Raw genomic sequence first — 19,759 nt, forward strand, 5'->3', positions numbered from 1 at the left:
TTTCTGCTCACTTCTCTACCGAATTAGGAAGGTCCTAACAACAAATCAGTTAGTTCAAGTCTATCGAACATATGTGCAACCAGTAATTCAATACGGAGTCTTAGTTTAAGCTTACACAAGCAACCAAATACTCAAACACCTGAATCAAATGGTGAATAGAATAGCCAGAATCATAACATTCAAAAAAAAATTTGACTGCTACTCTATAATGTATCAGAGCTCCACCTGTATGAAATACTCAAAATGGCAATAAACAAAATACGAAAAGAATGTGAAATCCCAGTTTTAAAAAACTGTATCTCAAGGGAAGAGCTTCTCAAAATAGCAAAAGCGCGAAACAGTTCTCGCAAATTGTGTTTATTTAAGAACAAGTTTGAAAGTTTCTCAGTGCAACCAAAAATTCGTGAAATGGTTAATTGCTTGCTTAACTTTTTTCCCAATTTTGTCAACTTTGTTTTTGATCTCTCAAAAAGGGCAAGTAAAGGACTTTTGTCACAAGTTTTTGGACTTATATATTATTGACAATGATGAGTTGCTATATTGGTTTAAAATGTGAGACCAAACCGAGTAGTAAACTCCAAGCTCCCAACAATTTGTTTTATGTAGCTAGTAAAATTTTTATTAATCTTTACATATAATCTTTGATGTTTACGATCTCTTTCGTTAGAGACACTTGAAAACAGGCCAACCTTGGCCTAAAAGTGTTCTCCCGGAGTATTAAATGCATAAATATTTTTCGATAATAACTTCTAAATGTAAGTTTTTTTTCTAATCAAAACTCTGGAAACAATTTATTATTATTATTATTTATTACGGTCACTGAGGATTGCCTGTTGGGATATACGATTTAAGGGGCTGACATATGCGTTTAATGGTCGCTACTCATGTGTCTGTGTTCTGGTGATGACGAGTATGTGTATGTGACTGAGGAAATTTTCGTGACTGTTGCAATTGAACTGAGACTGTTACTAAAAGTTGGTGTTCCATTTAGAAAAAAGTTTACGTGGCTGTGCTTGAAGTCACTTCTGGCGTTTATAGTCAATCCCATAAATTTGCAGCGCTATCGGAAGTTTCAAAGGTCAAAGTTCAAATTTAAAACTTGCAGCTATCCAGTCAAAAAACTGCCCATTCGCATGCCCCGAGCTTTTTAAACGTTCGCTTGCGTTGCAACCAACTTTATGGGACTTGCTATAGCGTGTCCCATAAAGTTGCAATAAGCGAACGTTTCAAAAACACTGTCAGTACTGCTCATTTGCATGCTCAATTGCATGTTTTGGTGTTTTCGGTGATTTCAACTTTATGGGACAGACTATACTTAGCCAGAAGTAAACCTCCGTTGACTTCCGTGTTTTTCTCACGTGCGCGTTTTGTGTTTTATAGTCGGTCCCATAAATTTGAAATAAGCAAACCCTCGAAAAACGCCAAAAACGTGCAATTGAGTATCAATGTGCTCATTTGAATGTCAACGTTTTATCCATTAATCTTTCTTTCATCATTTTTTTTCTACATTCGTGGAAACGTTCGCTTATTTAAACTTTTTGGGACACGCTATATATAGCGTGTCCCATAAAGTTGAAATAAATGAACGTTTCAAAAGCCACAAGTTGGAGTTCAAAGGTCAAAGTTCAAAATCAAAACATGTAGAAAAAATTGATGAATAGAAGCTTAATGGAAAAAACGTTGACAATCAAATGAATTTGATGCTATCTTGCCTGTTTTTGACGTCTCGCTTATTTCAACGTTATGGGACAAACTATAGTGAGTCCCATAAAGTTGCAACGCAAGCGATCGTTCGAAAAACTCTCGACATGCAAATCAACAACGAAATGCTGCTCTCTGCAAGATTTATATTTGAACTTTGACCTTTGAAACGTTCGATAGCGTTGCAACGTTGTGGGACTGACTATATTTGACGTAATGGTTCCTTGACTCAACTTTTGGCGTTTATAGTCAGTCCCATAATGTTGCAGCGCTATCGGATGTTTCAAAGGTCAAAGTTCAAACTTAAAGCAGGCAGAGTATTTGTTAAGTCAAAAAGTTGAGTCAAATCATTGTTCATTTGCACGTCGGGGTTTTTTCGAACGTTCGCTTGCGTTTCAACTTTATGGGACTGACTATATTGAGAACCACAAAGCGGTTCGAGATATAGTCAGTCCCATAAAGTTGCAACGCTATCGAACGCTTCAAAGGTCAAAGTTCAAATTTAAAACATGCAGATAGCTAGCAAAACACTGCTCATTTGCATGCCCCGAGCTTTTCGAACGTTCGCTTGCGTTGCAACTTTATGGGACTTACTATATTATAGGTCAGAATTTCGAAGAGACTTCAGCAGAGTTGCGTAACCATTACTCAAAGGAAACGCGCACGTTTTAAAATGCCCAAAGTCAACTGAGGTCAACTTCTGGCTAAGTAGCAACTTCTGGCACCGCAGATTTTCGGCATTTTAAAATTTGAATTTGAGTGTTTCAATTGAGACGTTGTTTCAATTAGTGTTCTTGAAATCTTCGTCTAATGCAATTTTATGGGACACGCTATACTTAACGCTGAAGATGAAGTTATCAACGTAGGTACTTCGCATCAGTATAGTCAGTCCCATAAAGTTGCAACGCTATCAAAGGTTCCAAAGGTCAAAGTTCAAACTTTAAACATGCAGAGATCAGTATTTCGTTGTTCATTTCTATGTCAAGAGTTTTTCGAACGTTCGCTTGCGTTGCAACTTTATGGGACTTACTATATCAACAAGCAAGGTATCAACAAGCATCAGTAATAAGATTTTTCACTCCCAATTTAAAATAGGGGATCTTTTACTTTTGTGCCCCCTACGCCATCTTAGTGAGTGCATATTATTCGCAGACCCCAGTCGCACGTGTCATATCTTTACAATAGTGATTTACTAATGTTATGACAAGTTCTGTAACGGGGGGGGGGGGGGGGTCAAACGTACTGGGGGTTCCAAAATTGCGTTCTTTAGGCATATCAAAGAAACGAATAAAAAGCTAACAAAGGGAGGACATTTCTTGCTATAGGTGTCTTGGAACCGTAGTGGCACTATCTACAGTCATAGTACTTGTGGTTCTGATGGTCTTCGCAAGGTCAAGAGGCAACAGGCAATGCTAGCCAGACTGAGGACGACCAGACAAGAAGTTGTCGATTGTAGTGCTAGCAATGATAGTACCAGTAACTCCACAGAACGAGAATGGAGAAAATGCCTTTTATATAAAGGCCAAGTACACTAGCCGTAAAAACGACAAGGAAACTGAGCAGGCTAAAGACGACTCAACATCGGTAAAACGTCGGGGCAGTTGTCGAAGATGAAGTTGTTGGTGATGATAGTGTGACTAATTCCACTGACCGAGAACGGAGAAATACCTATATTAAGGCTAAACACGCTACCCAGGTTGAGGTGGCCAGACCGAAGTGACCCCTGATCAGACGAGTTTCGAGCGCACACATGTTCCCAGTGTGCTCGAATTACATGGTCTGGAAAAAAGCTTCAAGCGCACTTTCGTCTGGACAATGGTCTGGAACTTGTCTGATCAGAGGTCACTTCGGTCTGGGACGATCTGATCAGAGGTCCCAATTGTCTGGGACCATTTGATCAGAGGTCCCAGTTGTCTGGAACTTGTCTGCTCAGAGGTCACTTCGGTCTGGGACGATCTGATCAGAGGTCCCAGTTGTCTGGGACGGTCTGATCAGAGGCGATTTCGAGCGCGACCTCAACCTGGATAGCCAGAAAGGACAAAGCAGCGAGCAAGAAAAAGGGGCGAGTGATGTCCTAATCTTGCATATCTCAAACGTTCTCATGACATTTTGCCATAGCTTTCTCATGAGCCATTTTTATGTCACTTTTGTAACCCTGGTCAATAGTGTGCTGTAAACCCTTATCACCTTATTATGCTTGCCATATAGGCTTGTTATGATTTCATGCGAATTATAACGACGGACTCTGTCATTTATGCATGCATATTTAAATAGCGTTTGGATAATTCACGAAATTTCTCATAACTTTGTTTTTAATAAGCAATGAGAACATAAGCAATAGTATATTTAGTGTATTTAGGCGAAAGAGTTTTAAAAATGGGGGCTGGGTAAAAGCGCTCAATTACCGCGTTTATCCGGCCCCAATTTTTACCCAGCCCCGTTCAGTACTGTTTTACAATTTATTGAAATAGGCAGTTTGAGTACTGAAATACTCTGGGTTGGGTTGTCAGCCCGGGTTTTAGAGTAGAGGCGAGACGGAACGTCGCGACCAAAATTTCATGCATACTATGATCTCGGTCTTAACCCTTTTCTGCGACCCAAATCAGTCTAGCCCATAACTGTATTACAGGGTTGCAGACCTCATTTTGGGTAGGTAAAATAAAGTTGAAAGCAAAAATTTGGTTTCAGTTTTTTTTTCAATATAGAATAAGGAATATTCTGAGTTTTTAGTTCTAAGTTTTCATATTTGACCAGTTTTCCACGATGTTAGGGCGATTGCTGTGACGTCATCGAGAACATTAGTTCGCCCCAAGTGAAAGCCCAGACTGTTGCAACTGAGAAGCAGAGAATGTTGAGCATGAATCCGCATTTGACCATGTCTCGAACTCGGAGCGTACCTTTAAAGAGTTAAAATTGATTTCATGCGAAAGTTACGCTACAACGCATTCCAACGTCAAAACAGCACCCACTTTTAAAAGGGACATCACCTAAACGAGAGCTGTAAAGCGTATCTGAAAATCTCAAAAAAGTCATGTTTTAACTTGACTTCAGAAGATTTTCCGACAGTTGATTAACTATTTCAGCTCAACCAACAGCAAAAAAGCGGCCAGGTAACCAGGACAAAAAGGTAAATGTAAATTCAAAATCTTGCAAGATTCTTGCAAGATGGATGCAAATCTTGCAAGAATCTTGCAAGATGGATACAAATCTTGCAAGAATCTTGCAAGAAAAATGGAAGAACTATGCATTCCCTTGCAAGATTTCTTGCAAGATTCTTGCAAGATTTTAAATTTTTTCATCACTAGGGGTACCTCTTGAAAACGTTTATAGTTATTAGTTGTAAACAGTTCAAGGAACTTAATTCAACTTATAAAAATGAAAATACCTTTAAAATTATGTGCCTGCTTATACTCTCTATGATGAGTGTTTTTCACAATTTTTGCATCGAGCTTAATGTCTCGGGAGTGAGTTTTAAAAATTTGAATCGAGTTGAGACGCCAATGATGACTTGGTTGTTAATTTCATTAATTTTCACTGGTCGTGGAAATGATAAGAACTTGTATATAGCTCCATAAAGCTCTTTAAAAAATATATGAAGTTCAAGCAATTGGAAATTAATTTTCGAATGGGTTACGTCAGTTAGTCAAAAACTGATCTTGTAACCAGCCTAAAATTTTTGACCAAATGGAGTGAAAAATGGCGTCACAAGCAAAATTCAGTTGATGAGTGCTCGGACTTGAGCATTTCAGCGCTGAACCAGCATATTTAAAGAGTATGAACATGTATTCAGTTCTGCAACATTGCATCTTCAGAACTTTATTTCTTTATGTGCAGTTTTTCTTCATCATGATTATATTGAGGTCATAGAGCTGGCCCATGCTAAACTTATGCATACCCCAAAATTAAGTCTGAGCATAGTAATGTCATAATTTTGTAACTTATAAGTGGAAATTTCTATAATAGTATACAAACTCTTTTTACTCAAGCTAGTTTGTAGGCAATTACCACAACGCCCATTTAGATTAGTGGTTACGACTTGCTACGCAAATTAATTGTTACAAGTACCAAAGTGGAATTTCGAATTGCATATAAAGCAAGCCTTGTTGGCGGGAATAATCTGATCATACTTTTTTCATGCAGCATAATTTACTAAAAAATGAAGACTAGCCAGTGTAATTTTAGACATGAACAGAGTACTGGCCATCCAGAAAAATAGAATGTCTCTAGACTGATTCAGCGCTGATTTGCTCTGCCACTATCCTCCGGCTGGCAGAAAACCTTGATAAGATCGCAAATGGAAAGATCGCAAGAACTATTGACAGGAACGATATATATAAAAAGCACGGTATCCTGGGTTGACCTCATAATTGAAAAGGGTTGAAAAATGACAACTTCATATTATGTCGTCTATGAAAATTTGTAATATTGTAATAATTTGTAATCATGACAATTTCATTACATGAATATTGTAATCTAAGAACTTTTTAGAGAAAACATGAACAGGGCTAAAACAAACACCAATTATGTGCGTATGATATATGAATGTATATATGAATGTACATATGATATCCCTAAATACAATCCAGAGCAGCTTTGAGTGAAAATTTGAAAAAAAAATACATGACATAAGCACCAAAGCTTTAAATGGAATTCAGTTTGTGATTGTCTTATTGGGTAAAAATTACAAAAAAATGCAGAGCATATGTAAAAGATGAAGTCAGAGTGCAGAAACTATGTGGCAGAAGCGCTTAAAACGGGAAATGTTAGGAGAGCGTTGAAGTTGTATAAAACTGGGGTGGCTAATTGTAGAAATAAGCGAGAAAATTGTGGAGAATAGGTCAAAAGAATTCACGAAAGTGAAGAAATTATGTAAGAGAAGTGTTGAAAGTCAGGAAATTATGACAGAAAAGCGTGGAAAAAGTAATGAAAATTGCTGAATGAGAGCGCACCAAAATTTGACAAAAAGTGCTCAAATGTGATGAATACAAGTAAGAAATACCCTTGTGATGAGTGAATTTAAAACTTGCAAGAATCTTGCAAGCTGATTCAAAACTTGCAAGGTTCTTTCAAGAATCTCACAAGATATCAATCAAGGCGAAAAAAATCAGGGTAGAAATGTTTTAGAAAACATCATTAAGGCAAATTATTATGTATTGAAGAATTTACAAAACCGAATTCATTGAAACAATTTTCAGCCCGGATTCAAAATCTTGCAAGAATCTTTCAAGAATCTTGCATGCTTTGAATTCTGCGAAATTGATTTGTGTATATTTGGCAGCTATAACTAACTGAAAACTAAATGAAATGACTGATATCAGAATCTTTGATGAGCAGAACTGAACCTAATTGATTTTTTTCGTAAACGCGTTTTGAATTTGAAATCTTGCAAGAATCTTCCAAGTTTCTTGCAAGATTTTGAATTCAAAAACAAATTTTCGACAAAAAACTAGAGACATGTCGAGCCAACCAAATCCGTCCTTTTTAAGATTAAGTAACCTACTCTAGAGAGCGACGAAAATAAACACTTTCAATTTTTTTCTCATTTTTTATTCAAGCAAATTCTTTCTAAAGAAACAATCAGTTGGAATATTTTGTTACTGATCCTATCGATAATTGAAGATCTTTTTCAGTCGTAAAGATTTTTCTGATCATTTTTAGGTCCAATTATCTTCCTAATGAGATTTAAATGAACCTATTTGACACCTTCAGTTGATAGCTATTAATATTAATGTCCTTTAAGTTATTTCATTCGAAAAGTACTGATAAATTTTGAAATTTCTTTCATTCCAATTATAGTTTAGGCTCATCATACAGAAAGTCAGCCTCACTTTCTGACAACCTATTTGCAGTATTGTTTTCACATTTGTTTCTATTGTCTGGTTTTGTCGTTTTGTTTATTTTGGAAAACTGTGTAAGTGCGGTTTTTTGCCGTACTGTATCAGTACTAATATAGGTTACTCTATCAATACTCCTATAATTGATTTCAGTAACTCCGCCACTGCCGGTCGTAAGGCCGGAATGAAAACAGAGTAGCGAAGAAAATTATACCGGAAAATCTCGAAAAAGTCGGTTTTTAAATTGACTTGAGATCATTTTCCGATAACTTCTTTGCTGTTTTGTTTTCATATTGATTTCTTTTGTTTGGTTTAGTCGTTTTGTTCGTTTCGGAGAACTGTGTTAGTGCGGTTTTTTGCCGTACTGAATCAGTACTCCTATAATTTATTTCACTAACTCCGCCACTGCCGGTCTCCAGCCCGGAACGAAAAAGGAGGAGGGATGAACCACAAAAATCATACTAGAAATCTTGAAAAAGTTGATCTTTTAACTAGACTTAATTAGATTTTCCGATTTTCCGACAGTAGTTTAACTATTTCATCTTGATCAACCGCCGAGTGCAGCCAGCGAAACAGGTAACAAAATATCGAAGGATTCAAAATCTTGTAGGAATGTCACAAGATATCAATCGAGGCAAAAAAAAATCAGGGCAGAACTTTTTTAGGAAACATCTTTGAAGCAAATTATTGTGTATTAAGAATTTACAAAACCGAATTCATTGAAAGAATTTTCAGCCCGGATTCAAAATCTTGCAAGAATCTTGCATGCTTTGAGTTCTGCAAAATTGATTTGTGTATTTTTGGCAGCTAAAACTAACTGAAAACCAAATGAAATGACTGATATCACATTTTTTGATAAGCAGAGCTGAACCTAATTGACTTTTTTCGTAAACTCGTTTTGAATTTGAAATCTTGCAAGAATCTTCCAAGTTTCTTGCAAGATTTTGAATTCAAACACAAATTTTCGACAAATAACTAAAGACATCTTGAGCCAACCAAATCCGTCCTTTTTAAGTTTTATTAACCAACTCTAGAGAGCGACGAAAACAAACACTTTCAATCTTTCTCTCATTTTTTATTCAAACAAATTCTTTTTAAAGAAACAACCAGTTGGAATATTTTGTTACTGATTCTATCGATAATTGAAAATCTTTTTCAGTTGTAATGAATTTTGTGATCAATTTTAGGTCCAATTATCTTCCTAATGAGATTTAAATGAACCAATTTGACCCCTTCAGTTGACAGCGTTTGATATTAATGTCCTTGAAGTTATTTCATTCGAAAAGTACTGATAAATTTTGAAATTTCTTTTATTCCAATTATAATTTAGACTCATCATACAGAAAATCAGCCCCTTTTTCTGACAACCTATTTTGCAAAATTGTTTTCATATTGGTTTCTATTGTCTGGTTTTGTCGTTTTCTTTGCTTTGGAAAACTGTGTAGGTGTGGTTTTTTGCCGTACTTTATCAGTACTACTATAGGTTACTCTATCAATACTCCTATAATTGATGTCAGTAACTCCGCCACTGCCAGTCGAAAGCCCGGAATAAAAACAGAGTAGCGGAGAAACATATTTATACCGGAAACTCTCGAAAAAGTCGGTTTTTAGATTGACTGGAGATCATTTTCCGATAACTTCTTTGCTGTATTGTTTTCATATTGATTTCTTTTGTTTGGTTTAGTCGTTTTGTTTGTTTTGGAGAACTGTGTAAGTGCTGTTTTTTGCCGTACTGAATCAGTACTTCTATAGTTTATTTCATCAACTCCGCCACTGCCGGTCTCCAGCCCGGAATGAAAAAGGAGGATGGATGAACCACAAAAATCATACTAGAAAATCTTGAAAAAGTTGGTCTTTTATCTAGACTTAATTAGATTTTCCGATTTTCCGACAGTAGTTTAACTATTTCAGCTCGATCAACCCCCGAGTGCAGCCAGCGAACCATATAAAAAAAATATCGAAGAATTCATAATCTTGTAAGAAACTTGCAAGATGAATTCATAATCTTGCAATATACTTGCAAGTTGAATTCAAAATCTTGCGAGATTCTTGCAAGATGATTCAAATCTTGTAAGAATCTTGCAAGCAGCTTGCAAGTAGTATGTATTCCCTTCCAAGATTGCTTGCAAGATTCTTGCAAGTTTCTGAATTCTTCGATCACTAGGGTAAAACTATTACAAAGAGTGAAACACTTCTTTTTGCAACAAAAACAGCCAAAGTTGTGTTTAATAAGAAGACAAACGGCGCTGTGGAAGAAATTGGACGTATATTGTTCTATACTGAACTGAAGGTTCGAAAACTATGTAGTGAAAGCACATAAACTATTTAAAATCAGCACTGAAAGTGTGGAAATTGTGGAAGGAAGTGTGTATTTACGGCAAAACCCTCGTCCCGGGCCTATAAGTTCGGCAAAACCCTCGTCCCGGGCCTATAAATTTATGAAAATGCGGCTGTCGATCATAATGGGATTTGAAACGGCGATCAATTTCAGAACCTTTTCCGTTTTCACCCCCCCCCCCCAGCTTAGTGAGTGCATAATATTTGCGCCACCCCCAGACGCACGTGCCATATTTTTAAAACATAGCCGGCAGATTGCCGGAAAATAGCCGCGATAGACGCTTGTGGCCTTCCATGAATTGAAACACCTAAAGAAATAAGATAGACAGATCGACCACCAGTCCTTTGATAGACCACTAGACTTTTTGGGTTAGCTTCGGACTGTCAATTTTATGACACATAGGTCTATAAGGAGAGCTTTTTCAAAATTGATATTCGAAATCAAAAACTCAAGACTAATTTTCAAGAATTAGGGCATATAAGTTTGCAACTACTTAGATGCACACTATTGATTTTTAATTAAAATATTCATAAAATATTCATAAAAGTTTCATAAGTAAGTTCAGAAGTCATTTTTTCGAGTGAGGTAAGTCACGCAATTGACCTAAAAGCAGAAATGACGTCACGCACATAAATTTTAATTGCAAAGGAATAGAAGTCACTGAAGTCAATTCCAAGAAGTCAATTCCACGAACTCAGGTCGTAAGTATCATCGATGGAGACGACGAATTAAAAAAACATAGCAGGACAAGTCCTGAATTACAATCCAAGGAATTGAATGCAAAACAGACCCAATATATTTGACCAACAGATCAATTGAACAATTCCTGCCAAAAAGACAATCTCAAAAGTTGAGAAAGTAAAAGAATGAAACGAACTAAACAAAAAAAATAATTATTGCCAGACCTTTTGAAGCTTTTAACCTGAAGACCATATATATGACACAAATCAATATACTTATTAACTCACGCAAAAGCCTTGAAACAGATCAATTTGCCACAAAAGGTAAATAAACTTGAGAAATATAACAAATGCTTCAAAATATTAAAAAATGAAAAGCGAAAAACTTACTGAAATATGGCTGGAAAAATGTTCGAAACCATTTTTTATTTTCTTCTGGAGTTCTGTCTTGTAACAAGTCGGCAATATTTAATGTTTCGTTGGCCAGTACAGATCGCTTAACTAAGAAAATGGCAAGAAATTAAAAAAAAATTAAACAATCAAAAATTTTAAAATGCAAGCTCTATTAAAAAAATTGCCTACAATTGCAATATTAAAAAACTGAAAACTATTTCATTGCTACTAGAAATTATGCAGTAACATGCTAGAAAACCCTAAAGGAGGTTCCCTGGCCACTGAGGAAAAATAATAAAATTTCAGAAATTGAAAGAAAAAATTGCAATTTGAAAATCGATAGAATTTGTAAAATTAAAATCTGGAAACACATTCCCCATACCACCAGCAACTATGAAATAACTTTTTATCAACATTTAGAGGAGATTCACTCACAGTTAAGGTTAGATAAGCCTGAAAAATCACAAAAATTTTTAAAATTAAAAAAAAGCAAGTTTATTAAAAAAAAATGGCAAAATTTGTGATATTAAAATATTTTCAATAAACCAATAAAACCATTCCAAGGCCAATAAAAAATTTTCAATAAACTTATTTATTAGCAAACCCTAGATTAGGTGTTTTGCCACTGGGGCTAGAAAACTTGAATAATGACAATAAATGTTAGAAACTTTGAAAAAAAACTGCAATTTTTATCAAAAAAATTGTTAAAATTTGTGAAGTAAAAATTTTGCAAACCATTTCTTTACCACTAGAAACATTATAATGACCTATTAATTGGCCCCACAAGAGGTTTCTTGACTCCAAGGGCTGAAACAACTCAAAAACGCCCAAAATTTTCAAAAAACTTGAAAAAAAATGTTAAAAATTGGTATAAATTACCATGTTTATGTTTAGAGTAGCAAAACATATAGCTCGTAAAATGGCCATAAAAAGGAATTTCGTCTTGCAAAAACCCTTTATCGACTTTTACAAACCTCAATTGTAGGCTGATCCAACAAAAAATCCAAAAACATGACGAAAAAAGCGCAAAATGGCATTATTTTGGGCTCAAAAACTTCTAAAAATGACCTTTTAACCTTGAATAACGGCCTTCCCAGTAGCTTCACCACTATAAGTACTTGAGGGACTACTAAACGCTGGCCTCTAATGAAACTTGATGCCCGCTGAGCGTTACCTGTTTATCCCGTTTTGAAAGCTCAAAGTCACGAAAAAAGGTGTGAAAACATCTTACAAAAATAAAAAAAAGACAGAGCACCAATACAATCCAATTCTTGGATTGTAAAAAACCACGATGTCCCCAATAATAGCCGCTATCGCTTCGCGGCTATTAATAATGATTTACTGTGTAATGACACGTGCTTTGTAACTTTGGGGGGGACAAACGGAAAAGATCTTCCCAATTTAATTACCTTCACTGAAAGCGATGGCGTTGGGTGGAGTTGCGACTGGGAAGCAGAAAGCGAATGAGCATGCAATGGTAGTTGGGATCATGAACAGGAAGGGGTGTACCCCCAGTGCCTCAGCCAGACTAGCCATGATTGGCTGGATTATCGAAGCTGTTGAAGTGTTACTCGTGAACTCAGTCAGGAACCCTGAAAACATGGATTAAGTTGTGGATTTGTTTCCTCAAACAACCCCAACCCCCTCACCTCACGCGCCCTCCCCTTCAACCCCCCCCCCCCCCCTCATAAATCTTTTCAGATACTTATAACTGAAACTGATTTTTTAAGGGCCTAAAATAATTCCCGGTCAATTTTTTACCTAATCTGAGGAAAACCCGTTTTTCTTTCACATCATGGGAAGAAAAGACACCTGAAAACACAAATTGAAAATTGTCGCTATTTACCTACGACAGTTACAATGATGAAAAGTAGGAAAAATATGGGAATGTTGCTGAAGTATTTGAGGCCCTCCATGATGACCAGATCCAGTCCAGAAGATTTCACTCCGAAGGCCATCGCAAATCCCCCTCCCAAAAGGAATAACATACTCCACGACAGTTTCTGGTGTATCACCGGCCTGAAAACTTTATTGATGATAGATAAACTTTTTTCGCCTTCACTTGCTTTAACCTCCCTGTACCGAACTCCGAAATTTCATCAGTTCTGGGCTAGTCGATAATCAAGTGTAAGAAGTCTGCCAAATCGGATCTAATCCCCCCCCCCTCATACTGCCCGAATTTAGGGAGCGTATAAATTTCACACCATCAGGCATACGTGCTATTTTATACAATGTAAAGTCCGAAATAGCAACACAAAGTTTGTAAGTGAGGGGTCAAGAAAACACTGCGGAGGAGGGGGGGGGGGGTAAAATAGATCCGCCGGATCTTTTCCGTTTGTGCACCCCCCCCCCCCAGCTTACTGGGCACATATTATTTGCACCCCCCAGATGCACGTGCCATATTTTTATATGATGATTTAGCATGTAATGTCACGTGTTCTGTATCTGCGGGGCGCATACCGTATTGGGGGGGGGGGCACAAACGGAAAAGATCCGATCCGCCAAATCTTGGTGATTCTCAATTAAAAAACAACTTTTCCAATTTTTTTTTGGCCTTAGACTTTTATGCGATCTTGATTTACACTAAGGTTCTTCAAACTCATGTGAGAGAAGTTTTAGGAGAAAACACGCACGTACACGTTCTTTCAAGTGTTGCATCGCAGTTCCAATTAAAAAAAGTAGAGTTCAAAATTTCAGGAACTATTGTATTGGCAACTCATATCTCTCAAAAAAGTGTAGAAGTATAGAGACTCTTCTTGAAGTCAGACGGAACTTCTGGCATATTATCTAGAACTGGCTTGTAGCGATTCGATATTTTAAGTCATAATTTTAAAGTGACTTCTGCAGAGTCACGTAACCTTGCTTGATACAAAAAACGAGCATGTTTTAAAATAACGCGCTTCTTTTAAAATAATTCAAATGTCAAGGAAAGTCAACTTCTGGCTAGGTCTATAGCAACGTCTGGCATTTTAACTGTTGGTACTGCGGACTTTTGATTTCTATAACGCGCACCTGTGTTTTTCAATCGCGTACAATTTAAACATCATTTAAAAATTCTAACTTAATATCACGAACCGCTTCTCGATAAACTTCTCGATAAACGCCTTCTCAAAGTCACGTTATCTATAATTAAATATCTCAAACCATGGTTCGAAACAAACTCCAGAAATTCTTATTTGCTTTGAGAACTTTCCAGCAACTTGTATTTAACTACCCGCACTAAAAACTCGGGGTGTGTTTTTGATCTTATAAAAATTTATTGCTCATTAAAAGAGGAATGATGTGTCAAAAAGAGGAATTAAAATTAATGCCGCGGAGAAAGTAGGAACAAATACTAGTTCAATGGAAAAAAGTTTACATCACGTTAAAACATTTGCGTGCACATTTTAAAATGCCCAATATCTGTAGTGCCAGAAGTTAAAATGCCAGAAATTCCTACTTAGCCAGAAGTTGACTTCAGTTCACTTTCGTCATTTTAAAACGTCGGCGTTTCGTGTTTTAAGCATGTTTACGTGACTCTACAGAAATCACTTTGAAATTCTGACTCAATATCTCGAACAGTTGAGTGACACTCGATGAACTCCAGAAGTTTTCAGTGACTTCAAGCGGAGTCACGTGACCATTGATGACAGTACAGAAGTGACTTCAAAATTCTGCTCAACCTTTGCTTAGCCGTTCGTTTGTTCTGCCGCAGAGAAAAATCTGATTTTCAACTTGATAACATTCGTTCGCGTAAAAATGAACACCATTGAAATAATTGCTATCAAACTGAAGTAAGTTGTGATTTATGAAAATTATCTTTTCATAACAGAGGTATATCTAAATGGAAAATGAATCTCTCGGATATCGGTTATCTTAATCATATTGCGCATGTATACCAAATCGGCAAACGTTTTTTAACCCTATGCATTAACAGCACCACGGATTTTAGCTAAACGGTTGGTCAAATTTGACCAGACGACGATTTAGTTATGTATACAACTGAAGCGCAATATGTAACAGTAAAAAGTTGTTCAAAATTTGTTCAAATTTTTGTACCATGTGAGCAAAGTTTTGTCGGCCTTGGGTTCGTCTGAAAAGGAAGGACAAGCAAACAGGACGAGGACAATTGTGATCACAACTGATGAGTCAGAAATACCTGTCAGACCCAACACATCTGCCCAACCTATAAAAACAAACAAACAAATAAATAAAAAAAATCACACAAAAAGGAATATTTTCATTAACGAAACCGATGAAAGGCAAACATATTCTTAAAATAAAAAAGATAAACAACTTATATATGTATTAATATCGGGTCTATTACTGCATATTTTTGAAACTGAGAAAAGGAGAAAAGTCTTTTTTGTATCCCCCAGTCGTAAACCGACGGTTATCTTTGCGAGATCGTTTTAGAATCTTGCAAGACTCGTACAGGATTATACATAATCATACCAGAGGCTGACATTTTTCTTGCAAAGCACTTGCCAGATAACGGTCTTCATCAAAATTTCGCAAGATAACTGTCGGAATTGGACTATGTTTCTTCATCATAATACTAATTGTTACTTTAACATAAATATATATAACAACATATAAGGATCATTGTAAAGCTCTTGTAATAAACTTCAACATTTCGTTTGATAATTTTACTAAAAATAAACAATTATGTACTGCAGAAAGTTATTTAAAAAGTTAAGGTAATTTTACCTTAACACAGTTCAGGTAATTTTTTACCTTAACTCAAGTTAAGGTAAAGTTGAGGTAAATTTTACCTTAATTTTACCTTAAAAGAGGTTTACCTTAACTGCGTTAAGGTAAATTTACCTGAACTTTATTTAGTGTGTATTTACACTTAATTGAAGTTTGTGTACACCAGGCAAAAACATGATATTAAGGGGGGGTTAATGGCATTTATATTTTATATTAAACCCTAAATTTCAAGTTGCAAAGGGCACAGGAGCTTTAAAAACCAGGCGAAAAAAATTTGGTACAAAATTCAAATCAAGTCAAAATTATTTTTGATCGGAATTATCTTCGAAACTAGTAGTCATAGTTGCAACCTTTTAACTCCTCAGTATTCTTAACCAATTCTTACAACTATTTACTTAAATGTAACAGAAAGCGGCATTTTGAATTTTTGCCTAATATTATTTCTCATGAAAAGGTTTGAATATATTTACAATGCAACTTTCTAAGAGCAATAGTGTCAAGTTTTGAGAACACCGAAGCTCTGAGAACACAATTATTCATTAATCAATTTAAGGTTTTACTAATGAGATGCAGAATTAACGATGACGTTTCGTACCAATTATAAATTTGGGTGATCTGAAGAACCAGAGCAATGCCAGAGCGACAAACAGCGAAATGACAATCATCTCAGCCGGTTTCCAACACCCCAGTTCTTGATACTGTTGGGCTATGACCTCCCGGAAAGATTCGTTTTCCTGATTGTCTAATTTGGATTTTTTGAAGGTGTGGACTTGCAAGAAATAGATGACAGTCCAAGCTATTAAGAGACAGATGAGCGATTGAGGCAATGAATATATCATGTATGTGCCGAAATTGAAAGCGGTGGCCTAAAACAAACAAATGTTGAATTAAAATACCAAAAAGAAAAAAAAACTGGCTATAAAGAATAGACAATTTCTGACCGAAGGGAATCCCAAAGAAACCGAAGACTCGTCTCATGGGAGACAAGTTTTGGAATACATTTTGGACTTTTAATTTAATTCTGAAACAAGATTTTTTTCATTTTCAGTATAAATCATTAATCCAATTCTAACATTTGCTATTTTTCATAAAGCATTTGTAAATGCTCCTTGCATCTACCAGTCATTCGCCTTCATTAAAAAACTTAAATTAATTAATCTTTAAGTCAAGTTATGATACAAAAACGTTTTCTCAATTTCTCGCCAATTATGGTGATATTTCGTTCAATTTATCAATTTTGGAGTTTTTGTTTCTTTCTGCAATCAAATTGACCCTTATTGAATTTTCTTAATGGAGGATTAAACTAATTTGAACAGGTTCTCTGGATACTTGTATATATCTGAAAGAAGTTTTTGCAAAGAACTGACTCCGCTCAAAAATTGAAAATCAAGAAAAAAATTGTTTATAGAGAAAAATCATTTAGACTGTTAATCGAGCAAAAGCAATAAAAATGCAACCAAAAACATTGTTTATTTGCAATGCCTCTAACCTATGTTTTCTGTTTTTCTTTTTTTTGAGAGATTCTGTTGATTTCCTGAACAATCTATAAGCTCAAATTTTGCTGTGTTTCTTACTTTCTCTGCCAAAATTTAGTCGGATCTTGTGAAAAATTATAATTTTCGAACTCTCAAACACCTTTGCAAGGAATTTCAGCTGATGAATAATTTATAATTTCCTTAAGAAAAACTTTGGTTTTGTTTACGTATAATTACGTATATCGAATATATTTTTTGCTGCTGTCGCTGAGGAAGCATCAGAAATTTGAGTTTAGTTTTGAGAAAACCACCCTGTTTTACGACAAATATTCGCTGTTTTTTTTCAATTGCGACGCTTACAGCTCAATTAGAGTGACAAAATGTTTAGGCCAGCAGATTCTGGTCATTCACTAATGTTTGTTTTTGTCCACCAAAAGTGAATCTCACCAAAAGTGCACCAAAAGTGAATTTCACCAAACAAGTGAATATTTCCATTCTTTCTTGAAAAAAAGGAACATAACCGTTAACCGTTGTTGTTACTATTCAGACATTATTCTAACTATTGCTCCCTTAAACTTTTATTCTTTTCAAATAGGATTGGAGACTGTATTATAAAGTTTTCACAAAGTTTTCAAAAAGCAAGTTTTAATGCGAAGATATTCTTTTGTCTTGATTCGTAGAACATATCTGCATATCTTTATAACTGAAATTTCGAGGTATCGTGATTGTTTCTTTTACTGTCAGGAGTGAAATTTTGCTCAGGAGGAAAAACCGATGCAGAAAAACAGAACAGAAATTTTAGCGGTTTTCATTCAATTTTTGAACCAAATCTTTTTGAAGTTTGTCTACGAAATCAAAAAACTATATGGGACCTTCAATGATGTTTTGGAAGAAGATTACAGCAAAAATTTTTCATTTTCTCAGTAAAAACAATCAGAATTGGACTGATAATAGAGAAAAACAAGGCGGCTCAGTAATGTGCGATGGCACATAAGGTTCCGACCCCGCCCATCCACAATTTAGGCGTAATTGTCTACCAAATGAGGAACAGATAGAAAAACCCAAAATATATTTTTTGGGAATCCCAAAAAAGCCCAAGCACTTTTCAAAACAATTGTGTATGAACGATAAGATATCAAAGCAAACAACTCAGTGAAGTAAAATTGAAGCATTAGATCGCTGTGATATGCCAATATTAAGAAAGCGAGTCAAGACGAACAGCAAAATCAAACAGCAACAACAACAAACATTAATTACATCAAAAACTTTATGTCCGTTTTAAAAAACAAAATTTAATAACAAAGTCAGCATAACGTCAGATAAACCTAAAACTAAACAAAATAACTTATAAATTACCACAAAAGATACGAACCAGTCCATAAAAAGGTTCGGTAACAATTAGATAAAAAAGAACAAAAACAGTAAAGATAAAAATTCGCTTAATTTTTTTTTATAACAATTAGCTTAAAAGTAATGAAAACCATTAGAAATCAGGTAATGTATCCCAAAGGTTTACGATTACCAAAGCCTCTATAGAAGGGCATTAGAAACTGTTTTTATTCATTTTATTAAGCGGCTAAAATGAACAACAAAAAAAACAACAAACAAAACTTCAATTGAAATTTGCCAGAAAACGCTGTCAAAACCGTCAAGCCATATTTTGGCCCTCAAAAAATATTTGATTGCGCCTTCTTCAGACACCGATAATATAGTATGTGGCCATTTATTAGTGAGACTAGGTAACAAGTAGACAAAAAAGAGAAAAGCCCAAAAGTTTATAATAATTTTGATTTTTTTTTCGTAAGAAAATTATATCCAAAGTCATGAAAGTCATAAATTACAAAATGAATTATTTAAATAGGGTCGTTTATTCATCCAAAGAAACTCGTTGAGACCTGCAATTATTCAGGATAAATCGTGCATCTACAAATAGAACGTCAAACATGACAAAAATCAAATTAATTTACTTTTTTGCGAAAAACCGGTGTCAAAGTCAGTAAGGTCTTAACGCATTCTTTATAAAAATGGATTTCGGGACATCAATTCCTTTTGACAACCTCCCTTGACACCCATATTGTCATATTTGACCTGTAATTACAGAAGAGTAGGTAAAATAATAAAATAAAAGAACATTCTAGCGAAGTTAAAAAATTTCTTTTTTTTTAGTTTTGGAAAAAGATTGTTTTCAAATTCATGAAAGCCATCAGCTATCTATTATTAGCAGAATTTTGGCCCATCTGTTTTTTCATGAAAAGCCAGTGAAACCTATCACTATACAGGAAGTTTCATACGACCAAAACGACAAAGTAATAATGACAGTTAAAGACAAAATTAAAAAATTCAATTAATTTCTTCAAGAAAGAAGTGTCGAGGACGTGAAAAAGATAATCTATATTTTTCAGGATTTTAATATATTCAATTTTGTTTTATTACGCTAATTATTTGATATGAGAACTGTCAATAATGTGATAATGTGACTAGAAAACGCAAATATCTAAAAACAAAAAAAAATCTGAAATCTAGTTGTATCAAAGCCAGAAAAAAATAACTTTAGGCTTAGAGTCGCAATCGATGATAAATTTTAATTCAGTAGATTGAAGATTGAAGAAGCATTCTTTAATTGTTAACACTAAGCTACAAGTTGAC

The 19,759-nt window shown here is 35.2% G+C and overlaps 1 protein-coding gene across 1 annotated transcript in view; it reads right to left on the reverse strand.

Annotated features, from left to right (window-relative positions):
• Positions 1 to 4,365: 4,365 nt before the first annotated feature.
• LOC142354461 (Na(+)/dicarboxylate cotransporter 3-like) overlaps positions 4,366 to 19,759 on the reverse strand; it is a 47,916-nt gene continuing 32,522 nt past the window's right edge. The window contains exons 6-10 of the mRNA XM_075406763.1: positions 16,234 to 16,504; positions 14,985 to 15,111; positions 12,793 to 12,965; positions 12,356 to 12,538; positions 4,366 to 4,598 (exon numbers count right to left, since the gene is read on the reverse strand). Of these exons, the coding sequence (XP_075262878.1) occupies positions 4,468 to 4,598; positions 12,356 to 12,538; positions 12,793 to 12,965; positions 14,985 to 15,111; positions 16,234 to 16,504 (885 nt within the window). The 3' untranslated portion in view covers positions 4,366 to 4,467. The remainder of the gene's footprint in view (positions 4,599 to 12,355; positions 12,539 to 12,792; positions 12,966 to 14,984; positions 15,112 to 16,233; positions 16,505 to 19,759) is intronic.

Source organism: Convolutriloba macropyga, chromosome 15, assembly GCF_964194025.1.
Source record: "Convolutriloba macropyga chromosome 15, txConMacr16.3, whole genome shotgun sequence".
Taxonomy (NCBI): domain Eukaryota; kingdom Metazoa; phylum Xenacoelomorpha; order Acoela; family Convolutidae; genus Convolutriloba; species Convolutriloba macropyga.